The sequence below is a fragment of the Equus przewalskii genome, chromosome 8, assembly GCF_037783145.1.
Source record: "Equus przewalskii isolate Varuska chromosome 8, EquPr2, whole genome shotgun sequence".
Lineage (NCBI taxonomy): Eukaryota > Metazoa > Chordata > Mammalia > Perissodactyla > Equidae > Equus > Equus przewalskii.
This window is the reverse complement of record NC_091838.1, coordinates 64,159,829-64,181,949: the sequence shown is the minus strand read 5'-3', so window position 1 is coordinate 64,181,949 and position 22,121 is coordinate 64,159,829. Positions and strand designations below refer to the sequence as shown.

At 37.9% G+C, this 22,121-nt stretch overlaps 1 protein-coding gene across 24 annotated transcripts in view; it reads left to right on the top strand.

Moving 5' to 3' along the window:
• The window catches only part of ENPP2 (ectonucleotide pyrophosphatase/phosphodiesterase 2), a 104,368-nt gene that overhangs the window by 38,199 nt on the left and 44,048 nt on the right, over positions 1 to 22,121 (top strand). For all 24 annotated transcript variants that reach the window (XM_070630917.1, XM_070630914.1, XM_070630916.1 and 21 more), the window contains exons 3-9: positions 2,023 to 2,178; positions 6,714 to 6,839; positions 9,132 to 9,192; positions 11,025 to 11,122; positions 11,350 to 11,429; positions 12,204 to 12,323; positions 19,137 to 19,192. In XM_070630917.1, coding sequence (XP_070487018.1) covers positions 2,023 to 2,178; positions 6,714 to 6,839; positions 9,132 to 9,192; positions 11,025 to 11,122; positions 11,350 to 11,429; positions 12,204 to 12,323; positions 19,137 to 19,192 — 697 coding nt within the window. The remainder of the gene's footprint in view (positions 1 to 2,022; positions 2,179 to 6,713; positions 6,840 to 9,131; positions 9,193 to 11,024; positions 11,123 to 11,349; positions 11,430 to 12,203; positions 12,324 to 19,136; positions 19,193 to 22,121) is intronic.

The window sequence follows — 22,121 nt, the reverse complement described above, 5'->3', positions numbered from 1 at the left end:
TTCAAACTGCAGAAAGGTAAAAAGTCTCTTTGCCTTTCTCTTTCTCAGTCATTTTCCCCAAAGGTAATTCCTGTAACGAGTTTCTTACAGGACAAAAAAAGGTTATTCACACCTGCACTTTAAAAAATTATGCACACCTGTACAGTGTCTCAGTCTTCCCGCCCCTACCCTCACTCTCTCATCTCTGTTTTTATTTTTATCTTTATCGTTATCCTTCTTGCTCTTTTAGTCTCTATTTTTAACACAAAATATAATATATACTATTTAATACCAAGGAACTGTTCTGTTCCTTGCTCTTTAAAAGAACTTGTTTATATTTTTTGTAGATCTTTCCATATTAGCCTACGCAGATCTACTCATTCTTTTTAAGGGATGCGTAATATTCCGTTTATGGATAGAGTGATTCTTTCTTGACGGGGAAAACAACATGGGTTGACTTGAGGGTCCCTCCCTCTCCTTACAAAACATTGCAATGAACAAGACATTTTCTGTATATCTATCTTGGCAAACTTTTGCAAATACAAGTGAGAGATAAATTCCTAGTAATGGAATTTCTGGGTGAAAGATTCATATGCATTTAAAAATGTTGATAGATACTTTCAAATTGTGTTTTATCTTAGAAAAATTTTTATTCCTAACAACAGGTGTGACACTACTTATATTTCCCACTTATCAGAAATTAATTATTTTGTAAGCTAGAATGAGGATCCAGCTTAATTTTTTCTAGTCAGCCAGTTATTCCAGCACTACTTACTAATTAATCATACTTTCACTTACTGATGAAGCCTTCTTTCTTCTGATTTAAAATGTTACTTTCATTTTAAAATAAATTCTCATATATTTGACCTTGTTTCTGGTCCTCACCCCTAACACTGATCTACTTATTTTCTTCTATCAAGCTGTTTTAATGATTTAAATTCAGAATATATTTTATTATTCAGTCTTCAACAAATTACTCTTCCTTTTCAGTTTTTTCTTTTTTATATATATATATTTTTTATGAACTTGTAATATCCTCTCAAGTTTCAAGAAATCCTCTTTATATTTTTATTGTGATTGCGTTGAATCTTTAGATTTGTTTAGGACAAATTGATATTTTTATAATGTTAATATTTTTACCTCCAAGATGGTATGTCTTTCCATTTAACCACATCTTTTAAAATGTCTTTTTGGAGCATTCTAATGTATTCTTCATGTAGGTTTTACAAATGTCCTATTCAATTTATACCTAGATGTTTTATCTTTTAGGTACTATGATGAATGGAACTTCCATTTAGTTTTTGAACTTACATTGCCTATATATAACAAATTTGTGTAGTTTTCATCTCACCGAATTCTTTTTTTTCCTTCAAATTTTTTGATTCTTGAGATTTCAAGATGTGCAATTATATCATATGAAAATAATGAAAGAGGATTTATTTTTGACAAGCCGAGACTGTGGAGTTTGTGTTTGTGTAACTCTAGTTACAGGTGTAGATTTTATGGCTGGAAAAGACCTATAAAGTCTTCTGTTCCATCCCATACTTCCAGACCATTCTCAGCACATATGGGCTGAATTTTCCTTACAAAAAGCCATGGATTTTTAAATAGAGAAATGAACCCTTGTTTCTAAGTGTATAGCTCAAAGTTCTATTCTCTGTTGGCGACATCAGCATCCAGAGGCACTAACCATCACAGATTTGCAGTAATAGTAATTGTAAACAGTAACAAAATCAGTAACCAACATTTGTCATACTATCTGTATGTCTGACACCCTGCTAAGTATTTCGCATGGGTTGTTTCATTTAATTCTCATTACAACCTCAGGTTACTTTTACTAATCCCCCCATTCTACAGATGAGAAAACTGTGGCACAAGGAATTGCAGCAACTTGCCGAGGGTACGTAGCTTGCAGGTGATGGAGCCAGGCTGCTTGGCTAGAGTCTGACTGTATCACCACACTGTACTGCTTCCCAGTGCCACCCCTACATGGTGACATGACCCACTCCCCAGTCCCATTGCCTTCTCCTCTTTGTCTTGCAGTGTTATCAGACTCTCCCTGGACCAACTCTTCTGGATCTTGCAAAGGCAGATGCTTTGAACTTCAAGAGGCTGCACCTCCTGAATGTCGGTGTGACAACCTGTGTAAGAGCTACAGCAGTTGCTGCCATGACTTTGACGAGCTTTGTTTGAAGACAGGTGTGTAACTTTTGAGTCCTCTCCAGCCTTGATTAGATGACTTAGAGTCCCCTGCTGTTGTACACCCTGGCGTTGCCACCCTGCCTTGGCCAAACCAAACTGTGGGTTCTAGTTTTGTTTCTTGAGTGGTTGTCAATTGCATGATGAGTCACCCTGTGTGACTGTTGTTTCCATAGAAGGCCCCCCCAAGGCATGTTCTTTGCAGCTGCAATCATTATTTGCTGGTTTCGGAAGTACATCTGCCCAGGCTTTTTTTCATCTTCATTATTTCTATCTCTTGCTATCAGTTCCCACATTCACTGCTAGGGCATATGGGCTGAAACTGTGCACATTCTTGAAGTGTTGGAGTTTTTTGTTTTTGTTTTTATTTTTTGCTTTCCTGCATAGTTTCTAGCGTTTGTGGGGTGTTTTTTTTCCGTCTTATCATATAGTGACTGTTGGTCCACACTGATGACATTCTCCATTCTCTATGCAAGTGGAACATTGTTATGGAATTCTGCTTGGGGCGGCATGCTTGGGGTAGGTCTAAAACCTTTCTCTACAGCCTTCCTGAGCTTTCTTTACATGCCTTCTCTCCTGGAACAGTCAGTAGAATATACAAGATTGTGAACGAATGCACACGAGTTGTGAAGAACCACCTTTGGGGACTCCACTGGCTGTTTTCAAAGCCCAATATTCAGATAGGACTATGGAGATGCCTTGTAGGTTATTGACCATGCCAGTGGGCAAAATCATATTCAGACTCTCTGAGAGAGACCACGATCGACTCTGTTCTTAACACCACTAGATGCAGAGATTCCAAGCTCCCCCTCCAAGTTATTACCTGTTTTTCAACTGTTATGGTTAGACGATTCTTTTAAAAACCTAACCTATATTATCGTTGCTATTAGTCTGATCTCTCTACTGACATCATTTTCCTTACTAAAGAAATAGCCCTTGATTAATATAAAAACCGACCTCAACTCCCTGACTAGTTCTGATTTGTTTGTTTCTCCCTCAAAATAAGAAGCATTTCACTAGGCTGTTTTTTGCATAATACACTTTCCAAACATTCGGCCTTTTTGTTTGTTGTTGTTACTTTCCTTTGGAACTTCTCCCAGGTTCTTTAGTTGTCGGTCTGCAAACTTAAATGCTGAGAACCTTGTAAACCAAATATATGGATGGAACAGATGTTCCAGCAGAATTCTTTGGCTCTAAATCATTGTTTCAAACCAGCAGTCTGTGTTTGCTTGGCACTGAGGAACTGACGAACATTTTATGTTTCCTCGCTACCTTCAGCAGCTCGTCCCTGACATGTCATCCCAGCCTTCTGGATTCCTTGTCTTAGCGCTCCTGGCTGAGTTGAATGGCTCTCCTGACTCTCAGCCCTCTCTGATTGTAGCTCATGCTTTTCTTCCCAGGTTTAATGAATATGGACTATAATAACATTTTTAAAGTAGTATTTCCCTGTGTACAAAGATAACATATGCCAAATGTGGGAGAATCAAATATCAAGTAATAATAAAATGATAATAAATAATAAATAGTTGAAGGGGAAAACAAAGTCTCTGAGATTCTACTCTGCTGACACAAATACTCTCTAGAGAAAGGCACAATCAATGTTTCAGTGTAAACTCTGACTATTTTGTGTGTGTGTGTGTGTGCATGTGTGTTTAGTAGGTATGTATGTGTGTGTGTATATTTATACAAGTCTGCATATGTATGCCTGTGTGAGGGCATATCTGTATTTATATACCTTTATATGCATCATCCTCTTGGATGGCTATGTAGTGTTCCATAGAACAGATGCAACCTACTTCATTGAGTAATTGATATTTACATTTTCCCAATTTTTGCTATTTATGAACAATGTATCAGTGAATACTGTTCATACATAGTCATACGGTTGTCTATTTTCCTTACGATGAATTCCTAGGTGTGGGATTTCAGGGTCAGAGTATATATGCCTTATTTTTTTTTTTTTTTTGAGGAAGATTGGCCCTGAGCTAACATCTGCTGCCAATCCTCCTCTTTTTGCTGAGGAATGCTGGCCCTGAGCTAACATCCACGCCCATCTTCCTCTACTTTATATGTGGGACACCTACCACAGCATGGCTTGCCAAGCGGTGCCATGTCTGCACCTGGGATCTGAACTGGCCAACCCTGGGCCGCCAAAGTGGAATGTGCACACTTTGCTGCGCCGGCCCAATATGCATTTTTAAAATTTCAGTATATATTATAAAATTATACTGCTGAAAGCTTCTATTTCTCTCGGAGGGCACGAGAGCCTTGCACCAGTTCTTTTTCAGCACTGGATATTCTCATTCTTAAACATTTTTTTTTTTCTGATCTGATAGGTAAACTTCTTATTATCCAGTGAGATTAAATATTTTTTAATGTTTATTCCCATTTTGCTTTGAGAGATACACACCTGAGTGGCTCATACTTTGTAGTTCACTCTGAATCCTAATTTTTTTTTTATTCCATTCTTATATGAAGTCAACAGTTCCTCAACAAATGTAGCTTGTTAATAGGAATGCTCTTTTGTGAGCAAAGGGATTTTCTTATGAAACTAGGGAGGAATAAAAGTATACTGGTTGGTAGAGTTATCTTTGAATTGGGAAAAACACTCACAATCTCTGTCAGTCAAAGTCACTTGGGAAAACTGCTGACCATCGGGAATAGCAGGTCCCGGACAAAGGGACTCCTAGTCTTTAATTTGCTTGGGAAGAGAAGGCAGTGGAAATAGGGGATATCAAAAAATAAGAGAATGAAATCAGGATGCAAAGGTAATTCTAAAAGAATAGAAATTCAACAATAATTGCATGGTTTTCCAGCATTGCAATTAATGTCCCTTTGTCCATTTATTCACTTAACAATAGCATCTCTTGGTAGAATATTACTAAGGAGCAGCACGGCTTTCTAAAATCATTGTCTTCTACTTATGACATATTTTGAGAGATGAAGACCTGAATCCTTTAGCTCAGAGAAAAGCACCCTCCCTGCTATACTGTCACTCTATCAATGCCATCCTGTTATTTCCTTCACAGCACTTAGCAAAAACTGAACCTGCCTATGGTCTGTCTATCCCAATTGGAATGTAAGCTCCGTGAAGACAAGACCTTGTCTTTCTTGTTCTTCACGACCTCCCCAGCACCTAGAAGATAGAAAATGTAGTAGAAATATTTATTGAATAAATGAATTGACTATGAAGTTTCTCAACACAGCAATCCTGAATTTAAAGAGTCATATTTTATTTTCATGGCAATTTTCAGCTAGATTTAATAAATATTCAAGGAACACTTAGCATGTACAGGCACAGTCTCAGGCACAGGAGATATAATGGTGAAAAGAGAGATGTGATTTCCCCTGCCTTGAAGCTTATAGTCTAGTGGAGGAACAGTCAAACAAAAAGCACACAGTGGTTAAGTTCACATGCTCCACTTCAGTAGCCCAGGATTAGTGGGTTTGGATCCTGGGAGTAGACCTACACATGGCTTGTCAAGCCATGCTGTGGCTGTCTCCTACATGCAAAATAGAGAAAGACTGTCACAAAGTTAGCTCAGGGACAGTCTTCCTCACCAAAAAAAAAAAAGAAAGAAAGAAAAAAAGTACAGCACTCTCTTTAAAATGAAAATACAGGGCCAGCCCGGTGGCACAGAGGTTAAGTTCGCACGTTCCACTTCTCAGCGGCCCAGGGTTTTCTGGTTCAGATCCCGGGTGTGGACATGGCACCGCTTGGCACACCATGCTGTGGTAAGCGTCCCATGTATAAAGTAGAGAAAGATGGGCATGATGTTAGCTCAGGGCCAGGCTTCTTCAGCAAAAAAGAGGAGGACTGGCAGTAGTTAGCTCAGGGCTAATCTTCCTCAAAAAAAAAAAATGAAAATACTACTTTTCTGAAAGTACCCTCTTGTTGGGGTTGAGCCCAGAGCTCTCAATAAAGTATGCTCAGACAGTAATCTGTAACCTGTCTACCGGCCTCCTTGAAAGTAGGGACTCTGACCTCTTACTGTAGGTAGGGCCACATTTTGGTCAATGCTTGGAACTGCGAGTGTTTTTGATATCCCTTATACTCTTCATATCTGTTTAGGCCTTTAACCTCCAGGTCTGTCTTATAGCAGGTAGAGGCCATTTAGTTGCACTATCATTTGTATTTAAATTAAGCTGATTAAAGTGGAGTAACACTGCTTTGGAAAATAAAAGAGTCCAGCCATAGGGACTATGCCTACACAGTAGATACCCCTGTCACAAACCTTGGATGCTGTACATTTTATTGGGTCTTTTTGGACAGTTCGCAAGTGGAAAAAGGGTTCCATTTTCCCAAAGGAGCCCAATTGCGTTTCGCTTTGTAGTCTCGGTTTGAAAAATTGGGAATTTATCCTAGTTGTATGCCTTCCAAATACCATCTAGGCCTCAGGCCAACTCTAATTTCACTAGGAGATTAAATGACGTGGGATTTTAACTCTTTTTGTTGGCAACCCCTGTAAGAAATCATGGCCTCTCTCCTTTGGTTGGTGTGAAGCAGTGAAAGTGTTTTATTGTGCCGATTACAGCCGGTGGCTGGGAGTGTACTAAGGACAGATGTGGAGAAGTAAGAAACGAAGACAATGCTTGTCACTGCTCGGAGGACTGCCTGGCCAAGGGAGACTGCTGTACTAATTACCAAGTGGTTTGCAAAGGTATGTGTTTGCTCGTATCGGCTCGAGCTTTAAAGGAATGAAAACTGGGGATGCTCCAAGAGATCTTAGCTGTTGTGGCTATAACACCTTGGCTATGGGTCTGGGAGGAAAGAATGAGTTATGCTTTTTAATTTCTCAGACTTCTTTCTTAGTTTTACTTCCCTGCATTTCACTGATCTGAAATAACCCTAAATTCCATAATTAGATAGACCAATAGTAATGAAGAGATTTCTAAAGTCAGCTTTCCTAGAAGCAGAGCCCAAGACAGGAATTCCATCCATGGAATTCACCGAGGGAACGCTCTGCAGGAAAACCATGTAAAGGAGCAGGGGCAGCGAGGGTAGGGGCGCAGCAATGGCGTGATCTCAGGTGAAGTCTCACCTCGACCTGCCCTACTGCGGGCTCTGGAGAGAAAATCCCGATGTTCTTAGCCTTGAGACAAGACACATGGCTTTTGTAGCCACTGGATGTAAGCTGTGTGCCGAGGCACCAGCAGCAGGCTGAGGATGAGGGTAAGCTTGTAAAAAGGATCAGGGTGCCAACAGCTCCTATTATACCCCAAAGCCACACATACATGTGTGCTGACTTTGTATGGTTGATTGTAGAATATGATGGTTTTATTCCAATAATAAATACTAGCCAATGGACCACCGAAAATATAAAAGATGCTATTTCTGCCTTTAAGGAATTTAAGTTGCCATGCACCCACTTACAGAAGTTAGTGGAAAGACCCAAGAATCTTCTTGTAAAATTTGCAAGTCACTTTTTAGTGTCTAAATTAAGGCTTTCTTCCTAGCTGTGACCTGGAACATTTACGAAGAGTTTCTGTTAAAAGATTTCAGGAGGCTGACCCTGTGGCCACGTGGTTAAGTTTGCATACTCTGCTTCAGCAGCCCTGGGGTTCACCAGTTCAGATCCTGGGGGCAGACCTATACACCACTCATCAGGCCATGCTGAGGAGGCGTCCCACATAGCACAACCCGAAGGACCTACAACTAGAATATACAACCATGTCCTGGGGGGCTTTGGGGAGAAGAAGAAGAAGCAAAAAAAGAAGATTAGCAACAGATGTTAGCTCAGGGGCCAATCTTTAAAAAAAAAAAAGATTTCAGGGAAAAAGCAAATCAGTTCTGAAACGTATATAGTGTTGAATTGTGGCAAGAGGGTATTACATTAATCCTGAATTTGGAAAATTTCCCCTACCCAAAGAATTATTGTAACTGTTGACAAAGCCTGAAATTGATTAGGAATTTATTTCCCTTTCCCTTTTATTTCCCAATGTAGTAAATGTACCAATAAGCCACAAAGGCTGTTAGAAGAGAAAAGAGAGAAAAAGTCCTAGGTATCATTGGTCATTGAATCATTATACATTGGCTGTTGCTGGCTTACGATTCTAGTTGCCGTACTTATGTGAGGCCCCTGTGTGTGCTCTGGGTTATTACGTGTGTGGTGCAGCTTCCCCATTTTGAGGAGCATGGTACTTACTTACATAGTTGGCAATAGATTGATTATTGGCGTCCAGGGGGGATTTTCAGTGCTCTTTACATGCCAGCAATTTCTCCAAACTCTTGGTCACCAATTTTACTTATATTCAAGACACGTGATTTTTGTTTGTTTTAGGACAGTTAAAGGCAGATGCTTTTTGATAATTTTTGGTTTGTTGGAAGGAAACTTCATTTTTTATCTGAACTCTTTTCTGTTCTCTGTTCTTGATAGGGGTAACTCAGGAAAGATATAGGTTTATGTTCTCAGATCTTGGTGGAAGATAAAAGTGAAAGATAGCATTAGTTTTTATTCCTAAATTCAAGGGCTATACACGGGTCTATTGGCAAATAACCTCTCTATTGGAATCTTCCATCTATCATCCCTAAGTGTTCTAAACCTTTTCCCCCAACTAAAGGAAGTTGTGCCATGCTTTCTATGGCTTTGAGATGTTCAGTGGTGGAGAAAAGAATGTTCCATCTAATGACCAAACAGTTTATTTCTGGAGGGAAACAAACATGAAATTTTGCTCACTGACGCCACTGGTGTTTTTATCTACAAGACATTTAGACTCAGAAGGCTCGCATAAACACCATTTGGGGTTATTAAATCTTAGCTTTCCCATCATGGATGGGCCTACTTTAGTAAGCCAAACCAGACACTAGACTTTATTTCGGAATTTCCTTTTCAATGATGTCCTGTTAGCAACAAGTATCAAACAGCACACAGGTCCTGGAATTGTAGTCTTCAAGGCTCTAGATGGCATTTATAATTAGATTCACCAATACATTTACCTATTTTTCCCAATAGGAGAGTCACATTGGGTGGATGATGACTGTGAAGAAATAAAAGCCCCAGAATGCCCTGCAGGGTAAGTGTTTTTTATGAATATTATGAAGTTTTATATATTAGTGGATAAAATATCACAGGATATGGATGGGTACACGGATAAAAACAATGTAAAACTGAAATCCACGTATACAGGCAAACTTATGAGTACTTATGAGTAATTTCCAAGTTAAAAACTAGACTATATATTTTGAAGTAGAAAATTCTTTTTTAAAATTTTTTGCTATTACCTCTGCACATATTGGAGACTTAGTATCCCCCTATATTTCGCCTTAGCTGATGATTTTACAAAGTGTATCTAAATATCACTGAAGAAGGAAAGAAACATTTCTGACAGTGACTTGTTTTTTAACTGTTTTTCCTAAAGTGCTGCTTTTGCCTTTTTTCGGGTGGAAGAGGGGCGGTCTATAGAACTTCTTGAAAAATATCGTCCAAGATGGTAACTCCTACCAGATGCGCTAGAAACTTGACAAACCACTGAAGTTCTCTTTGCTGGGGTACAGCCAAACTTGAGTGACACCCCACAGCTCAAATGTGACCAGCATAAGGCACTTATTGCGCCTTCCAGGAAACTGTTGAAAATTCACAGACCCTTAAAATGTCTGGCAGAAAATAAATTTTCAGCAAATGTGTTTTCATTAACTTATTTGTTCAAGTGTTTTTTCGTTTTAAGCAGCACGGCCTGGGACACAACCACCAAGTATTTAGATATTGTTTTAATTTTTGCTTCCTTTTTAACTTTAATGAGCCACTTGAATGCCGTTGGACTTTTGGAATGGGACGGCAATAGTTTCTATTTAAAATGTGTTCAGTTATTTTTGAGGAAAAAGCAGTCTATGTGGTAGAAGCCCCATAAGATCATAGTGGTGATGATAATGAACTCTTGTGTAGCATTGTTCTAAGGGCTTTATATGTGATTCATTTAAAACATGCCTTATTTATTATGTGGCTCCAAATAAACTCAAGCCTATACTTGCCGAATTATCTCAAACTCTTAGAAACAATTTTGCACATTTTTTGTGTTCTCAAGTATTGAACAACTAGAATATAATAAAGGGCCTATTGCCTCAGATCCTGCCCTAGTTAAAAGGACAGTCTTGTCCTTTATTGATAGACATTTTAGAGATCTTCGATAATTTTAATTATTTTTGAAATTATTTTATAATTAAACCTAAAATAATTTTTTATAAAAGCTTCGTTCTGGTGACAGGAGTGCTACTGCTATTAAATTTATATTTATTCATTCATCCATCCATTCATTCAGTCATGTGTTTAATGCATTTTAGTGAAGCCCTATTATGGTTCTGCAAGATAGAAAGATGAATAAGATACAAACTGTGCTTTAAAACTGGTGAGGAAGGGAAACATGTTAACAGATCATTACAATATAATGTAATATGATATATATTGAATGGTAAAAAAGGTGTTAATTACTATCTTCAAGGAATTAAGCATGAGCAACTAGCATTATAGAGGAGGAAATCTTGAGCTGTGTTTTAAAGGATGAATAGGATTTTTCCAGGTAACAAATGGGAGAATACATATTCTAGGCAAATGTAACCGCTTTTCACATTGTGGAAAACCTTGTTTGCAATGTGAGAGGCAGCAGTGGAGGAAGTACATTAGGGGAAATCTGGAGTCCAGTCTCCTCCCTGGCCATTTTATGACCTTAGTCATTTAACTTTGAACTTCAGTCCCCACAAATGTTACGTGGCTAGAAGCCAGGGCTTGTACAGATATCCTCACTTGAAGTTTCATCTTGTAAATTCTTGGCCCCAATTATTGAGAGTGACTAGGCATAATGGAAACTCTGTGGCAATAATTTTTCTAAAGCTTAATGTGTTACTGTTTAAGGTTTGTTCGCCCTCCATTAATCATCTTCTCTGTGGATGGTTTCCGTGCATCATACATGAAGAAAGGCAGCAAGGTCATGCCCAACATTGAAAAACTACGTAAGTCATTTTCACACTGCGTTCTCATCTGTGATCCATGAGCTGCACAGTAACCGCTCAGCTATGGGCTTTGGGACCTATGGACACATGGTTTTAAATATATTTTATTATTGGAAATGCAAAAGTGAAGGTTAGCACATGTCTTTGATAGGTTATAAAATGGATTTCCGTGCATGAAGTGGTTCCTGTTGATTCTCTTGCTCTAATATCTGAAATTGTATTTCTAGGGTCTTGTGGCACACACTCTCCCTACATGAGGCCCGTGTACCCAACAAAAACTTTCCCGAACTTATACACTTTGGCTACTGTAAGTATTTCTTCAAATGGTGTAGATTCAAAAGGCTAATTTCATCCTGAAATAACTTAAAGGGTGATTTTTAAAACATGTTCCGTAGTGTTCAAAGAAAGTCTTTCTGTTTTCCGTCTTATCTGCATTAGTTGTTCACAGTAAATGCCTTTTACAACTTGTGGGTGACAGAACCCCATTGCAATGTTAAGACGGAAGCCATTTTTCAGGTGCAGTTCCGTCTGAACACGTGCATTAAACCTCTCTCAAATACCACAGGACCTATTGTTTACTTTCCGAATTTTCAAGTAAAAATGTTGACTTCAGGGCTGCTATGTTTTAATTTTCAGATACTGCCATTTCTACCTTGCTTCCTTTTTTAAAACCATAATTTATTTATTTTATTAATTTTTTTGTTGTTTGGAGGAGAAAACGAACTTAGGAAAAAGGAAAAGCATAGTAGAAATAGAAGCTCCTTTGAAGACACATAAGTAAATGTCAAACTAAAGGTTAATTTATTGCAACAAAAATTAATTTCATCTTATTAAATTATAACAATTAAGACACCCAAATACTTAGTTTCTTGTAATCATATTAAGTTTCTCAGATGGCCTATAATTAGTGCATAGATAATATTCATTTTTGCTCAGACACATATAAAGGTTATAAATATCTTATATAAATTTAGAAATTAAATATTGGTATAAAACCTTCTATGATAAGACAATATATGATAGATAATATATGTGGATTATTGTATTGCTATTTTAATAAGGAATTTGCTTTTACATAAAGGGGCTATATCCAGAATCACATGGAATTGTCGGCAATTCAATGTATGATCCTGTGTTTGATGCCACTTTCCATCTTCGAGGGCGAGAAAAATTTAATCACAGATGGTGGGGAGGTCAACCGGTAAGTCCTGAATTGTGTGTGTCTGTGTGTGTGCATTGAAACATTTTGTCCCCGAATTTATCTGTGAAAAAGATGCATATAATTTCTTCATATTTGGCAATGTTTCTATGTTTTGATATTATATATGTATGTGTGCATTATATATATGTATATGTATGTATATAATATATACATGCATATGTATCTGTATATATGTGTATGTATGTACAAATGTGCATATATAATATACATATGCGTATATGTCTATGTGTGTATATATGTGTGTATGTGAGTTTATGATTACAAAAGTGTCAGATGCTAAGTGTCTTGATTACAGTGATAGTGGTGGGAACAGTGAGAGATAAATTTCAGAAATATTTTGAAGAAGGAATAGATAGATCTTATTGATTTACTAGATTTTGGGGGGTACAGTGAAAAAGAGAAGTGAATGACAATGACTGCCCCAAAATTTTGGCCTAGGTGCCATATGAACTGAAAGAGGGAAACTTGCTGAAAAAAAGGAGCTCAGAGAAACCCACAGTAAATTCATGAATTCTCTTTTTTTTAATCCCTTTTTAAAAAATCTTGGAAGTTACATATAATAAGTAGAATCCTACCTTGATGCTGGACCAGAAAATTAATACTTTGAAAGAAATCATCCTGTTTACTTCAGATCAAATGGCTGGGCAGAAGGTAAAAAGGAATGTGAGTGGCTTTCTACGTAGTATTTTTCCTGTGACTGTGTGTATGGTTAGGCAACTTGCTTTGGTCAGACATGAGCAAAGCAACAACATAAAGCCGTGGTTGTGGAATTTGCAGAACTGAGCTAAGCACACATGACCCTTGGTAGAAGGATCAGAATCCCACAGGAACACATCCCAGTACACGCAGTCAGTCAGAAACATGTAGAAGAAGGATAGCACATGGTTCCACCTCATGTCAACTCTGATTGGAGGCCACGGATCCCTGCAACACTGGTTAGGAAAGAGGACTGGGAGACCTTTGTGCGATCTGCTGTGGCATGAAGAGTGGGCAGTGTCTGCACACATCCGTGTGTTTACCACCCCTAAATGATCTCATACCTGGAACTATTTGCTGCAATCTATGGGCAAAATAGAGAATATGAAGCAAGAAAAAAACGGTAATGCTCTTTGAGAAAAGGTCATTTGTGATAAAAATATTTGTATTGCATAATAAATCTGGATGCAACATTAAATACAAGCTTTTAATTTTTTTTTTAAAATAAACATTGGAAGCCTTCTTGTATGTCTGTAGAAGTGTTTCTTTATAGTCAAGCTTCTGATTCTGCTGTCTTTATTCAGGCTGGACTCCCAGAAGTCGATGATGACCTAGGTTGTGAGCATAGTGAAATTTGTTTACTGGGTGGATTTCACAAATAAAGTTTATGATGGAGGAACATTTTATGATTTAAATAAAATGATTGAAATTAGAGCACTGTCAAGCTGTTGCAAGTTGGTCTTTTATAGTAATTTTATCGTGGAAGCAAACTTGCTTGAAGAACCACAAAGGATATAGAGATAAATAGTAATTTTATCAAATTGGAGCACCTTACACCGAGGGTTGACATTAGGTTTCCTTTGGGTTGGCGTGACTCAGAAGATGAGTCCACATATTCATTAACTTCTGCAGAAACAGAGCAGAGGGAATTCTGTTAACAGGTCCAATGAAGTGAAGTCTGTTTTGACTCTGTTTGCCTGTTTCCTCACTAACTCTCAAAGTTGACACATTTGACCAAGTTTAGTACTTTCCCAGTGCTGACCAAGATTTGCGGTGAAAATGATTTGTGTTTCTGTCTATCTTCTTGAACAAGAGGCCACCATAAGAATTCCGGTGAGCATAGTAGCTACAATTTAAAAACATATTTTATTGAAATTTGTCATATAGGAAGAACATATGGACAGAAACTATAAGAAACTACAGTATAAGAGTATAAGAAACTATCAATACTCTAAGAAAAAGATGGGCCTTAATAAATATTCCTCAGGCATTTATACCATCCTCTCAGAGGTTTGTACATTTCACAAAATCACCAGTGAAAAAATAATTGGAGTAGAGAAAATATTTATAAAAATCTTAGACAGGGAATTCGATTAAACTCAACTTATTTTTACTGAATGATTAAACCATGAAAGACATTTGGCTAAATAAGATAGAGATCAGATTAAATGGTGGATAAGAATCACTCCTATTCTAGTTTAAAATCTAGTAGATGGGGTGAAGCATTTGTACAGTGTCCATCTCAAAATTTGAATCTTGCCATTAGGCTTCCAGAAATAATTTCTATAATTTAATTTCATCTTTTTTATTTTTGCCGTGATATAGCCGCATTAACAAAGTCAAGTCTGCTTATAATTTGCTAATCTTCAGAATGCACTAATACAAGTTCTCATTCACTCTACAACCCTACATTTCTCATACATATTTTAATAGAGTTACTTTTGCTATTGCTGTTGTTTTAAAATTGTATTTATTTTTTTTTCTCATTACAAAAGCATGTTCCATACTCTGAATGGAGTTCCTTAAGCGTGTTTGTTTCTTTGAAAATTCTTTCTGCTATAATCATGCAATCTAGTACTAACATGGCTCAGTGGGGAAATGCCCTGCTCCCTTTAGATCTGGACTCAGTGAGGTGAGGAATGAATGGAACTCCAAAGGGCCCACTAAATGTGGAGATTTGAGAAACAGTCCGACACCCCACCATGAGGCAGGTCCTGTAAAGCCATAGTTTCTGGAGTAAGAAGTTTCTAGGAAAGGCAGGTGCATTTTTATCCTTTCTTAAGTTGCTCAGCCTACAGTTGTTTTCTGCCAGTATTGGTGATGTAAGAAGTTGGTTCTGGGATCATCGTCGTGAATTACTGTAGTGTAACAATGCAAGAAAGATAGCATGTTCAAGAAAGAGACAGCAGCGAGAAGAATGACATTAGAATAGGGGTGAACTTCCAGGCAAAGGGATTAGTTTGATGGAAAGCTCAGGTCATTTCTTACCTCTCTTTTATCTATTTTATTATCCTGCCAGTGGGAGTCTTTGCTTTCTTTTCAGGAAAAACTTACCTTTTCTTTATTCTGTTGCTCCTTTTCCATATACTGCTATAAACCTGTATTTTTTTTCTCTTTTTGTTGTATCTTCATGTACTTAGGATGGACTTTGCTCACTTGATCCCTTTGCTTCTTGACTCTTATCTTTCAAATTTCAGTTGAAGTGTCTGTCCCCAGGTAGGCTTCACTAAGCTCCCCCAACTTCTGGCCAAGCTCAGGGAACTTTCTTTGGGTTTTCATATAATTTCTATCATAAATTTGGCCATATCCTTTAGAAATTATTCACGCGTCTGCTATAGACTGTGGGATGCCTGAGAGAAGGGATTTGGTCTATTTACCTCTTTATTCTCAGGACCTAACCCACAGCATGACACATTTAGGTGTCCCGCTTCTGTGTTTTGGACTGACCTGTTCTGCACCCCCGTCCAAGGCATGTAAGCCTGTACTTCATCACTCACCTTCTTCTGGCCCTAACCACCTGGAAGGAGCGACATTGGTCCACAGTCTATGCTGATGCATCCCGCAACCCTCCTATCCTTAGTTTGTTCTGACTCCTGGCTCTCAGTGATTGATTTACTCCTGCTGATACCCATCCCTTGGGTCTCCCAGAATTCTCTTTATCCCAGCTCTGTGCTTTTGAATGGGAGCGAATAATTTCCCTGCAAATAACTGCTAGAAAGATGCCAATAGTTAGTTTATGTTTTTGAAAAATGTTTTTGCTTATTTTCTTTTTCAAAACTTCTCCCCTTCTCCCACAGCTGCATACTTTACTAAATTTGAGAAAGTGTTGCATTTCACATTGAAATCCTTCTGGTTCCAGTGGGAAAGCTTTTTTAAAAAAAATTCCTGATAACATATCAAGAAGGTACAATATTATTCCCGTTTGTCCTCTTTTCAAAATGTAGCAGCTAGGACATAATTGTTGAAAACTGTGTCTCTAGATAAAGCAGAGCAATGGAGGAAATATTGAGATTAAAGGCGGGAAGACCAAACTCAGTTTCTTCTCTTTATTTTTTATAGTCGAACTGTTTTACCAATCTCTGAGGAAATTCACATTACATTCAAATTCAGAGAAACCATACTTCCCATTTCTCTGAATTAACAAGGAACTAGGAACTTCTCGCTCTCTTTTTTTTATAGCCCCAGAGGCTCCTTTTTACTTTTCTTCTTTTGGACCAATGTTTTAATGTCTTTTTTTCTCTGTAATTACTATATTTAACTTCTGAGTTCTGAAATATAATATATACATATGACCTGCAAAGGAACTTTTATAGCTGCTTATGATTTGATGTAACTTAAGAACTTTCTTTTGCTTCAATCTCGTACCAATTGCTAAACCTTCACAGTTTGGCTTCATTACTGCCAGGATCCTTTGGTTGGAGATTTTTAAATGTGTTTTAAAATTTCAATTATTCTCTCTTATTTCTTCGCTTTTTCTTTTTTTTACTTTTCTCACTGTGCTTCCAATTTTCTTTTAGAAAATGTGGTCAACGTGACTTACCAAGAAGCAGGGAGAAATCTTTTGCTTCTTTTCTTGAGAAGAAATCAAACTTTTTACTTTTTATTCGTCTTTGTAGTTCACATTGTTTTTTTACAGTTGATTCACTTTTTTCTGATTACAAAGATGTTAATTGTCACTGTAAAAATTTGGGGAAGTACAGAAAAGTCTAAAGAACAGATGATACTGATTTTGCCATCGGGATAATCTTGGCACACACACTTCCGCCGTCTTTGCCCCCGATGTCTTTCCTTCGCTCCCAATGTCCTTCTCATGCCACCACAAAGACCACGTCTGGTGATCTTTTCCCTTGAGTCTTACTGAGCCAGAAGTTACTCAGAGGGTTTCCTGTTTCCCAGATAATGCCAACATCAGCATGCATTCCACAAAATAACTTTTGAAAGTGCAGGGTCATCGTTTGACAAAACTGCATTTAAAAAAATATTCCATTAGAAAGCCCCAGATGGACCTTACATTTCATGTCTGCCCAATATTGCCTAGTACAACTTCCTTGGAAATATCCAGTCGTTAGATTTTCTAGGAAGTTGTTTGGATATGAATACACTAAGCTTGTGTCTCGGAAATCAATTTAAGTATAAAAATAGATCACTTCATACATTCGAGAAACTGGTCTCTATGGCGTCTGGTGTGGTTTTGAGGCACCTGTAGGATGTCCTGCACGTAGTTTGAGTACATCTTCATCCTAGTGGAGGTTCTGGAACAAAAAGAATAATAACACTTCAGGCCACGTTTTGAATCCTGGTTGGCCTGGGGACACCTGGGAGTGCCAGAGTTTGTCCTTGAAGCGGAAGGATACACTGGACAAAATTCCGGAAGGGCGCTCAAAGCGATCTGAGATCCTTATCTCTCTGTCCCATCGCCATGGGACGGGAACCCCACCTCTCCCATGCTTATGACATCCACTAGCAACTCAGACCTCTGTGGATGTAAGAGGGGGCTGTATACTCTCCCATCCTGTCTCTCACTTGCCAGCTGCAGCAGCTGTGATTTAGGGGGCTGGGGATTTTCAGTCCCTCCGAGGGACTTGGGAATCCTTGCTGAATTCTCCCAGGCCAGGAGTCTCAGACCGTGAAACCATGGCCAAGCTCCTGGATGTCCCATTTCTCCAAATTACCCCTTTCCTCAAAAAACAAAGGTTTTCAGTGGAGTGGATAAGACACTGTCAAAGATACTGGATACAGTGAACCAGAAAAGGGGCTGATTGCAATTTCTAGACCATTTTTGCTTTGGTCTTTTAACAAACAAGCCGCACTTCGTCCTGTTTGCCTTCTAAAGCGAGAGCATTTCTTCTCACAGACTTCTGTTCAATGGACACTGGCTATCCTAAGCTGTTTTTAATGTTCCCAGAATAACTGGATTATATTTATTTCCATTATCGCGTAATAATTAAGATTAAAATTGTTCACCAAATGCTGACACTATTTTAAGGACTCTAAATGTATTAACTCATTAAAGATTAGAATAATCCTCTGTGGTAGGTAATATTATCTACATTTTAAAGGAAACTGAAGCACAGAGAGCTTAAGTAACTTGCTGGAGGACCCCATGGCTGGTAAGTGACGGAGGCAAGACTTAAAATCCAGCTACCTGGTTGCAGAGCTCAGGTTCTTAACGGCTGCCTTTTCTGCCTCCCAACAACGTGAGCCACGAAGAATACTTAAAAAGCCTTAATGAAATGCTTGGTTCACCTAACTTATCCTAGGCACTGATTCCTAAAATTCCATTTACTACAAGGCTAAGGAAAGGATGCAGGGAAAATCCAGAATAAAAAATAGGCTTTTTTCCTTGTCATTCACCCACTTGAAAATAAAACAAGACAAAGCTGGGTTCTAAGATCCTGGCATCTGTGTGCCAAATTGAGGTTCTCCTCTCTGGGCTTTCAATAGTAAAGGAAACATATGGTCCACTCCTAGGTTCTTTGATGAGCCAAATTCTGCCTTATAAGTGAAACATTCAAAACAATGATCAGAAAAGACAGGTACAGAAGAGACTTCTGAGATGAAATAAGAGTTTAAAAAAATGCCACTAGAATCATAGCAAAGCTTTTGAAAGCTTTCGCAGAGAACATGTTGAATAACGTTCATGGAAATAATGATTCTGACTTCCAGATGTGAAAAAAAATGGTTGCAAATAATGTGAAATTTATGGTGAGGTATGGGTAAAGTAAAAGATATCTGATCTAATGTATTTTTAAAAACTTTTTCTTCTTTGACCAAAACTCAGAACATGTTATAAGCCTCTTATATTTTCCTCATTAGCTGTGGATTACAGCCACCAAGCAAGGGGTGAAAGCTGGGACATTCTTCTGGTCTGTGTAAGTTACCTTTATTTTGTCAACATTCGTAAAATTACAATTAGGATTCAATTTATGAAACATTAATTCAATTTAATTTCAGTTAAATGTAAAAGTACTCGAACTTTTGAATACTTTTTGATTCAAAATAACCCTCCAACTATTTTACCCCAGAGGTCCTCTCTCCATCCCTCCCCCCCCTCCTCCCACTCTCTCTTCCTCTTCCATCTCTCTTTTTCCCCATCATTTCTTAATAGAATGTAAGGAAGATTTTCTTCTTCTAGTCATCCTTTAGATTTTTCTGTTCTTGTTTAAAGGTTTTTGGTAATTTGCCACCTAGAGAATGTATATTTCTCTTAGACTATTTATTGCTGTGGTTTGCATTATCATTTTCTATAAATATATTACGACATGTTAAATTTATTTAAAAATCTAGTGTGGTCACAGATAGCTGATGTAGTGGTCTAGAGATTGGAAATTCCAAACAGGAGACAAGGGAAATCCTCTGTTTCTAGGAAATCCGCTGTTTCTGCCGATTTTCCCACTGGACTCCAGGATTTCCCTAATAAGAAAAGTGGAACTACTTCTCTTCCCCGCAGAGATGATGGGCGATTCGTAGTTAATGTTCATAAAATGGTCTTAAGATGAAACTTACCTAATAAAAGTGTCAACATGTTGATTATTTTTAAGACTCCCTAGTAAGAAAAGGAATCTGTTTCAACTTTCATGGGGATTTTGTTCCCACTGAGATGTTCTTTCCGTCTTTTTTTTTTTAACCACCTAAAGCTGTTTCCATATTTGCCTCTTATGCCTTAACAAAAATCTGACTATTCTATAATAGCAGTGTGATGAGAGCAATCACAGGTTCAACTTAATCCAGAACGGTACTGTCTATATTCTCCAAATTCAGGAATAAAAGTAGCTTTTTCAGATTTGAAGGGCTGAGTTGAAACTGGGTTTGGTGATTTGAAGCAAAGACAGAGTGTCCCTTTAAAAGTCTTTTTTCTCTTTTTAAAGAGGTTTTCTGAGTTGAGAAATGAGTGTGTATGGTAGAAATGACACATAAACAGCATGTTGATTTACCAGTTTAAACTTATGCATTACATTTTTTTAACCCTTGACTGTCATAGATCCTTATAGAAATGATTTCTTCTGCTCCACCACGCATTTGATTGGCAGAATGGAGAGGAGCCAACAACATAATTAATACTTAGCCCCACCCTTACCCCTAGAAACTGCTGCGAAGCTTCATTGAAAAGGCCCAGTGTTCTGGTTTTGAATGACAATTTTCTCCACCCATTTGAAACCACTTATAAGAAGTTGGCTTTTCTGTGCTCCAGAGATGGCATAGTTTTGCTTTGCTTTTTGGACCATTCTTCTTTTATCTCTATATCCTGGGAGGGACTTGGATTTGGTTTTTTCCTTCTTTTAAGAAAATCTTTTTGTAACTTAAAAAAAAATTGGGCACGCTTCCAGTTATTTAATGGATATGTCAAGGAAATCTACACATAGTACCTTCTGAAAAATTTAAAATTTAAAGCCAGATTCAAGTCATAGACTTAGACGTTGAAGGCCACCTTTTTAATATGGTTATGTACTGCAACCTAGAATTATTCTTGCTTTTGTAATGATAATATTTCATTGCAAATTATCCTCAGCTGATGCTCCATTACATTCTTTTATGTCAATTCCTGGTCAAAGGCAGTAATTCCCTTTATGTATGAGTATTTAGATTGATTCTAATCCTAGCTCTACCACTTATTAGATTACTGACCTTGGACAAGTCATTTAATCTCTGAAGAAATCAGTGTCCTCATCTTTCAATGGGAATGATAGTACGTTCATCATAGGGTGTGGTGAAGACAGAATGAGTTAGCATATTTAAAGGGCTTAGTAGGGTACGTAGTACATAGAGAACAGTCAATAAGTGTATTTGTTTTCTTATTCACATTATCTCTTTCAACATTGACCAGACAATGACTATATATATCCTAAGGTAATTTGTTCCCCTTTACCGCTAAATACCTCATCTAGTCCATTTTCCATTCCTCCTTTTTTTCTTTTTCTTTCTCTGACCATCTCTAATGTACTTATTCTCAAGACAAATTCTCTATCAATCAGTAATGGTACAGACAGGAGCATGAACCCCATTTCCCTTTCTGTTGGACATGCACTGTTCCTTTGTCAGATTTGTTTGCACTGTCTCTGCGTTGTATTTTGAACACTAGTGGCTAAGAGCCATGTCTTTTTGGTCTCTGAGGTTATTTAGTAAAGATAATCTAGAACTCCTAGGAAACACGGAGACCACTTTGTCCAACTCCTCATTTTTGAGATCAGAACACCAAGGCTTACAGAGATACAATGTTGTTCCCAAGGTGACACTTAGCATGGATGCTCAGACCTCCAAAGTTGTCATCTTATTCTCTTACCACACTCAGCCCCTGCCAAGAAAATAATAATCACCTGCTCATCTTTCCAAGAAGAGAATGGTGACTCCTCCATAATAGTGTTTGTGGTAGGAGTATCTTGTATCTTTATTTATATTCACACCAAAGCCTTGAACATAATGTGCTTTTAACAAATATTTCGTGAATGAGTGTATTGTCTCTGTGGACCTGTGAATCCAGTACATAATGATGAAAGCTAACTTTTTCTATGTGCCAGGCACTATTCTAAGTGCTTTACATGTATTCTCTCTTTTAATTTCTGTGACAGCCTTATCACATAGGTACTATTATTATCCTCATTTGATAGAGGCACCAAAAGGTTAAGTAACTTGCCAAAGTCTCATTACTGACACATGTCGGAGTCAGGATTCAAACCCAGGCCTTCTGACCTCAGGGCTGATGCTTTTATTCCCTGCCCGCTATGGTCAAGCACCCCATCCAATGAGGGTGTTGCAGAGTGAGCGTTCTGAGCTTGGCACAAATCCTATTAGCTTGTATTTTTC